Source organism: Ursus arctos, unplaced genomic scaffold (assembly GCF_023065955.2).
Source record: "Ursus arctos isolate Adak ecotype North America unplaced genomic scaffold, UrsArc2.0 scaffold_24, whole genome shotgun sequence".
Classification (NCBI taxonomy): Eukaryota; Metazoa; Chordata; class Mammalia; order Carnivora; family Ursidae; genus Ursus; species Ursus arctos.
Genome location: NW_026622919.1, coordinates 20,129,952 through 20,138,225, shown reverse-complemented (window position 1 = coordinate 20,138,225; position 8,274 = coordinate 20,129,952). Strand labels below are relative to the sequence as shown.

General features: G+C 47.2%; 1 protein-coding gene across 1 annotated transcript; it reads right to left on the bottom strand.

Moving 5' to 3' along the window:
• Positions 1–5,183, bottom strand: KRT38 (keratin 38). Its single transcript, XM_026512861.4, has 7 exons — positions 4,620–5,183; positions 4,346–4,428; positions 3,421–3,577; positions 2,889–3,050; positions 2,677–2,802; positions 1,980–2,200; positions 1–1,417 (listed from the first exon to the last, which is right to left on the bottom strand). The coding sequence occupies exons 1-7, from the start codon at positions 5,109–5,111 to the stop codon at positions 1,282–1,284; spliced, it is 1,377 nt and encodes a 458-aa protein (XP_026368646.2). The 5' UTR covers positions 5,112–5,183; the 3' UTR covers positions 1–1,281.
• Positions 5,184–8,274: the final 3,091 nt, after the last annotated feature.

Here is an 8,274-nt window from a genome sequence, read left to right as displayed (position 1 = left end):
TTCTTTCAACAGATGTTTATTAAGCATCTACTCTTTACCAAGCAGTGAGCTGGGCTCTGGGGAAGCAGCAGTGGAAAAAATGCTAATCTCCAGGACACATTTTAATGAAAAAACAATGGAAAAGCAGGCAATTTTAGTTGTTGAGAGCTACCATGGTGACAGTAAGCAGGACAGAGAGTGACAAGGCTGTGATCATTGTGGACCAATGGCCGAGCAGGTGCTCTAGGAGGGAGTAACATAGCTGCTGAGGCCTGAATAACAAGAAAGAGGGGGAAAGCATTCCAGGGAGGAGGGAGAACAGGGACCAGTCTCAGGCACATCCAAGGAATGTGGTGACATTGTGGTGAGGAAGGGAGAGGATGGGAAGACATGAGGTGGGAACATAGAAGGTAAGCAAGAATAAAAATTTTGAAACTATTGTAATGCTATATTTTTCATTACCCTACATCATCATGCCCAGCAGTGTGACCTATTGAGTCAATAGGTTTTAATATTTCAGGAGAAAGGAGTGGAAAAAATAAAGTCATTGTTCAAATTTTACCATAAAATTAGATGAAGAGAGAGTTATAGCCAGACAATAGTTAGGAGAGTCAAGATTTCTAGAGAAGAGAGATTTTTTAAATCTGAATGTTCTCTTTACATAGCAAGAGGCAAGCCTGGTCCTTTGTCAAAGACAGGACTCTGAGTGGAGAGGCTCAGATCTGATACAAAGGAAGCTCCCACCTTACCCTAGAGATGAAATGGAGCCACTTCCAAGACAGGGAGAAAGGAAGAAGAGGAAGTGGTCAGATATACAGTATCTAGACCCAATGCCCCCTTGCTGGGACCATTACCCAAGGCTGCAGATATTAGATAGAATCAGTACAATGGGGGAAACCCAAACAGTGAAGTTTGTCCCTCCCTTTCCTGGTCACAAACTGGAAATTTTTCAAACCAAAATTGGTATTTGAAATGCAATTTCAGGTCCCACCCTATCCTCACCCCCAAGATACTTCCTCAGTCTGATCCTATGCCTGACTCTCTCCAATGTAGATATTCCCAAGGCACCACTAGTGGCTGGGATCCAGCCACTGAGGTCATGGAACTAATCTGGGAAAATCCAGAGCTGAGAAGGAAGGCTCTCAACCAAGATTCCACTTCTCCTGATATCTTGTGGCCTTTGGAAAGGCCTCTGCATGCAGAAAGTCAGCAACATTAAGAAACCATAGTGCCTGGATGTATAATAAACATTTCTCATTGGGCATCCCCTCACTTTAACCACCCCTGCTGGTGCATGGGCATTCAGAACCGGCTCCCAGTACTGGCTCCACAGGCTGGCCCAGGCACACAAGTGGTGGTGCAGGGTGTGCAGCTTGGACGAGGGGCACAGGGGGTAGTCACACAGGAGGCAGCAGTGGAGCAAGGGTTGCAGGGGAGTCTGTGGAGAGATAGAAAAGGTGAACAAAGTTAGGGATGGGAAATGAGTGATATGTGATGGAGAACAAAGAAGGAGTCCCTGCTCCAAAAGTACAGGACAGGGACCCAACAGAAGCCCTGGCCATTGACCCCTACTGTGCACCCCTAGGACTAGACTGAGTAATCTTAAAATGCCTTCCAGAATGAGGTTTTCTATATGAGAATCAGACTCTATCCTACAGGATAGAAAATAAAAAGGATTGACAAGAGAGCAAAAGCAAGTCCAACAAACCTGCCGGGGTCTATACTCAAATCTCCTGCTCAAGGAGTAGCCACATGTCTACATTTCTACTCTCCCCAGTCATGGCTACACCAAGCAGCCCCACTGGAGACCTGGCAATGGACAATGGACAGTCACTCCCTTCACATTCTGTCAACAATGCACAGTGTGAGCAGAGGACAGGGCAATGGGTCACTCAACAGAAGCATGACCGCCTTCTTCTTTGTAAACAGCACTGCTGTTACCCTGAGAATCTCATGAGAATTGAGCAAATGATTTGTCCAAGTGCCTAGATCACACATACTTGCAGTCCTCGCTCTCCAGAAGTTTCCGGTACGTGGCAATCTCGCACTCCAGCCTGGCCTTGACGTCCAGCAGCACCTGATACTCCTGGTTCTGCCGCTCCAGGTCAGCCCGGATCTCGGACAGCTGCTCCTCCACGTTGCTGATCAGGATCTGCATCTGGGCCAGCTCGGTGCCGAAGCGGGCGTCAGCCTCACACAGGGAGTTCTGCAGACAATCTTTCTGTAATGGGAAATAATGGGGTAAGAGACCGAGGTGTCCCAAAATTCGCCAGTGAAAATCATGGCCAGTCTCACCAGGGGGCACATGCCAAGAGGTCACAGGACAGTCCCAGAACTCTAGAGGAATCACCACCAATATCATCATGACTTTCCACAAAAAATCTAACTTGAGGAACAGTGTCCTGGTCATCCCTGGATTCCCAGTACCTGACCAAGTAGACACCCAGTGAGACCTTGTGGAATGAGTGAGTGTCTGCACCTCCACACGGTATTCTAAAGGAGGTGGGGTTGACTCGTAAAGGGAACCATTTTCCAGGATCAAACTAACCTTGACAGCAAGGCACCTCCCCCAAGGACAGAGGGACCCAGACCCTGAGCTCTGACTGTCAGTGGAACTGATGAGCGGGACTCTGAGAGCTGCTGCTAGCAGGCCATGGCCTGTGGCTCTAGCAGCGTGGTGAGGGTGGAGGACCGTACCAGGCTGTGCTGGGCCTGAAGCTCCACCTCCAGGGCGTTCACCGTGCGTCTCAGCTCCAGAATCTCCGACTGGCAGCACCGCAGCTCCTCGGAGCAGGACATGTCCTGCTGGCTGATGCTTTCAGACTGAAGCACAAGGGCACAGAGACATGATCACCTCCCTGCCCGGGTGGAAGCCTGGGTCCCTCCCTGCTCCGAGGCAGCACGCTCACCTGGTCTTGGAACCACTCCTCCAGATCATTGTGGTTGGTCTGCACCAGGGCCTCATAGTGGCACCGCATCTCTTGCAGCACCCTGCTCAGGTCCACGGTGGGCTCAACGTCCAGCTTAATCTGGAGCTTGTCCCCCAGCTGGCTCCTCAGAATGCTCACTTCCTGCAGGAACAGAAGGACCCACACCCGGAGTGAGGAAAGGGCTTTTGACAGAGCAGAAGGCACCTGAACCCCTTCCCAGACAAACAGCATGAGGGGAGACCCCACTCGTGCACTGACGTAAAAGGTCTTGCCCACGGTCCCCTGAGAAGAGCCCATTTGGACACCTTCCTCAGTTGACAAGGCAAACCTTTACAGACCAGAAACTCCCCCTCTGCCACCTCCCACACAGTCAGACTGACTCCCAGACTTAGGTCAACCCTTCACCCCGATGCCAACTGAGCCCAAGTCCTAATCCCAGAGCCACAGGTGAGCAGTGCTCCCTTTCCTGCCCCGTGCCCTCCCCCAAGGGTCTGCAGCCCCGGGCCCAGACCTGTTCGTGGTTTTTCTTGAGGCAGAGCAGCTCCTCCTTCAGGGACTCCTGCTGCGCCTCCAGGTCAGCCTTGGCCAGGCTCAGGTCATCCATGAGCTTGTGCATCCCGCACATGTCCGCCTCCACCATTTGGCGCAGGGAGAACTCACTCTCGTGCCTTCCAGCACAGGAGATGCAAGGTCAGCAGGATGCCAAGGACATCACCTCTCAGCTGCCCCTGGTTCCCATTTCCTTCACCAACAGGAATTCTCATTTGCTCACTCTGCTCAGTTCTGGCCTCAGAGATGAATTAGACTCAATCCCTCTACTCAATCCACTCACGGTCTAACAAAGCACTCATAGCAGGTGTCATTTTACCATCGGGCATTGAGGCCACTTTGATTCCAAAAGATTAACTGGCTTTCTTATGACAATGTATCTTGGGATCCAGGACAGAGCTCACACCCCTTCCTGAGCTATCACTTAAGCAAGTCAAGCAATAACCAGGTGTCAGGGCAGTGATTTGCTCCCTTATTCCTTGTGTTGGGCTACTTCTCTATCTCTGATCTTTGTTTAGTAGAAATGCCTGGTACCTGAGGGCCCCATAGGTGAATCTGGACCCTGACTCATCTGTAAGTGGATCCTCTAATTACATATAAAATTCAATGACTGTCCTTGCTTCGTTTGTTCTTGAAATCACCTTATTCTCCCCCCAGGTAGTGAGCTCAGGCAGCCTTATCTTCCATTTAGGCTCTATCATACATGCTAAATTTAGTGGTGTTTTTTTCTCATCCACCTTCTGTTAGTTTTGTTTGTAATTAAATTTTTAATTTGGGGAATTTAGGAAAGAAGAAACAGGACAGTAATTCAGTTAATCAAGTATTTGTCTATTGGCACTTAGGGTGGAGGAAAGAGTCACTCTGAGCCTCTTTCTAGCCCTACTTACTTGATTCTAAAGTCATCAGCAGCCAGCTTGGCATTATCAACTTGGATAATCAGCCTGGTATTCTCAGCCTTGCTGCACAGGATCTGAGGAAAAGCAGGAAGACAGTTTGCACACAAAACATCATACTCTGGGCTCCAGCTCTACGGGTGGCATCTACACTCATACTCAAGAGAATCCAAGCACCAAATCTCCTTGAGACTTCAGGAGCTTTTTGCCTGCCATGCCCTTCCACCTTCCTCCGACCCAGCACACCCCAGGCTACTCCAAACCTCACCTTCTGCTGGAGCTCTTCAATAGTGCGGAAGTAGGACTGGTAGTCTGGACATATGGTGGACTCATGGCATTTGCTCGACTCTCGGATCCTAGTCTCTAGATCCTCATTCTCCCGCTCCAGTTGGCGCACCTTCTCCAGGTAGTTGGCCAGGCGATCATTCAGGAACTGCATGGTCACCTTCTCATGGCCATTGGGGGCACCTTCTGCATAGTTCTCACAGACTCCAATGTTGCCGGGAATGTTGCAGGTCCCTGGCAAGGGGCAAGCGGTGCGGCAGCTGTAGGGCATACAGAGGCTGGGTTGGCCCAGAGGGGTTGACCCGACACGCGGTCGGTTGGCATGTGCCAGGGTGGCTGACAGGCACAGGGATGCAGCCTTGGCCTCTGCCCCAGGCTGGCACCCAATGTCAATGGAAGGGCCACAGACATTTGTTGCTGCAGGCATCCTGATGCTGCCGGGGCAGTGGGATGAGCTGACGTAGCAGGAGGTCATGGTGTTAGGCTGAGGTTGCACAGAAGGTTCAGAGCAGCTGAGAAGGCCAAGCCACTGAGTCTGACAACCTCCTTCCCTCCTGGGCCTTTTATACCCCATCCCAGGTGGGTGTTGGCTCCATGCTTTGACCTCAGTGCCTTGATTCTCTCCCTATTGTTGTATGGTCATCCTGTTACTCAGCTGTTGAGTTTACCATTAGGAGTTCCCTGCCTCATTAAAGGAATGTTGATGAATTTGAGGTGCCTCCTGGCTCTTTGATATCAGGTTGTCTGTTAATGGAAAGTCAGAAGCTTTTTATTGGTTTTCAAAGAACAAAATCCTTTTAGCCATCAGAGGTTTATTCCTTGACCAGAGTTGGCCTCCCTGTTGATGTGCCCACACTGTGAAGGAATGACTGTTCCTGCTGGTCATTGGATTGGCAGGAGAGATAAATCCCTGTGAATACAGTGGTGCTCACCTGGGCTAAGACTAACCCAGCCTTCCCTATCCAGAGAAGAGACTGCTTCTTTGCTGGTAGATGTTATGGGTTTTGATTACCAAAATTTTCACATTTCTTCTCTCTTCAGTTATCTGTCTTTCAAACTCAGTTTGAGGAGCAATAAAACTTTAATAAGTCCATTCATTCAATATGTATCTCCTGGCACATCCTATGTCCCAGGCACTATGCCACACACCTGCCATACACTTATTTAAGCTTGGTATAGTTCCTATCCATCAGGAAACAACTCAAACTTGGGTAGCCATGGATGTTTTAAATAGGTTGTCTGAGAAGCTCGACAGTGTGAGGTTGACCCTGAACCTTGCCTGATCTGGACCACAAAAGGTGAATTCAATAAGCCAGAAACAAATAAAAATGAATAATCTTTTTTTAATACCAAATATGAACTTGGCCATGAAACTCAATGGACACTGAGTTATCAGAGTCAGTATAGGGGAGTTTTTCCTGCCCTACTTCCTTTATTCTAAAGTTCTTCACTGAGCACTTACCATATGTGTTAGGGAATTTATCAAAAATATTGTTTAATCCTTCCTACCATTCTGTAAAGTGGATATTCCTATCTTAATTTTACAAAGGAAACAAATAAGGCATTGAAGCCCAGAGATGTGAAGTCATTTTTCTAAGATCTACCCCATTATGAAGTGGTAAAGCCTGTTCTCAGTATCAGTTTCTTTCAACTCCAGAGCCCATTCTTGTTCTCTTCACCTTGACCACCACCACATCCTTCATCCCACCCCTCAATAGGAGAACAACTGTGTCATTGTCAGAACTAAGAAAGATTATAAGGTCTAGAAACTGGACAAGAAGTTAAAATTAAGAGATAAAATAAGAATCTGACATTCTATATTATTCTTTGCATCTCAGAAAATATGAATGTTGGGGTACCAAAGCAATAGGGCAGGGTTTCTCCAAGGACCATGCAGAAAGATGCCCAGGAGAAAGTTCCATCTCCAAATTATTATAGTACATCCCACTACCCCACTAGCTCTTGGTACCGGGGAACCAAGACAACTAACTACTGAGGTCCCAAAAGTTTTCTCTGAAAATTTGTGGCAGGAGATAGATTGTCCCCTAGAACTGAGAATGACCTAATGTGGAGTAAGACCTCCCAAAGTGGTTATAACTGTATCTTTGTGAAAATGAATATTTTCCAGTCCTCTAAGCATTGAGCAAAAGCTGAACAGGTATCTCTATGGGAACCAGATACATATCTGTGAAACATAAGCTATTGGAGTTCTATCAAGAAGAAATATAGAATTTGAGACTTCTGTCCAGAAGGGGCAGAAGTTGGGTTTCCCAGGAACGGTAACTAGTGTCGACTCTGTCCTAAGGGTTACTCAGGGCTCTTCAATGAATAACTCTTTATAGACACTATAATTAGAAGACATCAGCAGGCCAGGCAATCTCATCCTTCAGAGGCCTCTGGATGCAATCTGCATAGGTTACATCTTCAAACATCCCTTTGTTACTCTCCTCTGCTTCATCACATACCAACAAGCTTCCCTGTAAACTAGAGAAATAACCTTATAAATTCTTTTTTTTTTTTTTTTACTCCCTAAATAGAATCTATCCTTTGGGCTTATTCTCTGGCAGGATTCATTCCATTAGCTAAAACTCATGATTTCTTCCATCTCAAAATACACGGTTGTTACTTCATAATGTCACTGCTGCAGCTTTCTATGTCCAGGTGACGCTCCTCTCTACTGAAGCTTCCTCGTGGTCCTGGCGTGGGCTTCTACTGAGTATGCTGTTTTGCATAATGACACTGATGTTGTGTGTCTCTTTGTAAAGTTGCTTGGTTCCACTGATTTGCATTTTTCTCAAAGAAGGTCAGTGTGGGGTGAAGATCCCTGCCCTCATATCTAAGATCACCTCTCTTCCTGACCCTTTGAACAGAGTCCCTATGGCCCTTGATGACCAAATATGAGCCAGATTCAGTGACAAGAAGTGGTGAAGACAGAGTGTAAGAGACAGGAGCTTTAACCCTACTTCACTCACCTGCGTGCACAAAGTTCTCTCACTGATTCTGACTTTAGAAATACCAGTCTCTAGAGGCAGGAAACCTACTGCAGATAAAAAGGCCAAGCTGTGGTCTTGAGATGCTATTTTCAAACACGGTGTTGTTTCAGATAGAAACATCTCAACCAGTGGGAGGGAAAGGCATGGACTTGTAAACTAGCACCCACAAATTGTGCCTAACCCACAGCCTACCTTTCTATGTCACGGCTCCTGCTGCAGGAAGATGCATGGAGCATCCAAGGGTTCATGCCCTGTGTAGGAACATGACCCATCATATAATACAGTGGATGCGAATGTTGAAGACAGCTCCTGTGTGGGGAGCCTCATACTGTCATGTCTCTTCAGTGTTCAGAAATGGTGCCAGAGAAAATTGTAGGTCAAGAAAATCATGAAGACTCTTGAGAGAAGAGTAATAAATAATAATAGTAAAAAAAATCATCAATTTATTATTCTAGGCATGGAACTCTTGAGGCTCTGACAAATGGAAAAGGCACACTTTTATTCAAACTAGATAGGATTTGACCCTCAGATTACTTAGATGCAGTCCTATAATCCCCAAAGTTTATTCACTTAGCAATGTTGTTTTCCTCCTACCATGACATGCCTCAGACACTGAGAGCATAGCTGTAAAAGACAGAGTCCCTG

Excerpts from the sequence above, each read along its gene's own strand:
- KRT38 (XM_026512861.4), bottom strand. The coding sequence starts at position 5,111 with ATGACCTCCTGCTACGTCAGCTCATCCCACTGCCCCGGCAGCATCAGG. Across the intron at positions 4,429-4,619 it reads TTGAAGAGCTCCAGCAGAAG|ATCCTGTGCAGCAAGGCTGA; the intron begins GTGAGGTTTGGA and ends GCTTTTCCTCAG. Across the intron at positions 2,201-2,676 it reads TTCAGGCCCAGCACAGCCTG|AAAGATTGTCTGCAGAACTC; the intron begins GTACGGTCCTCC and ends TTCCCATTACAG.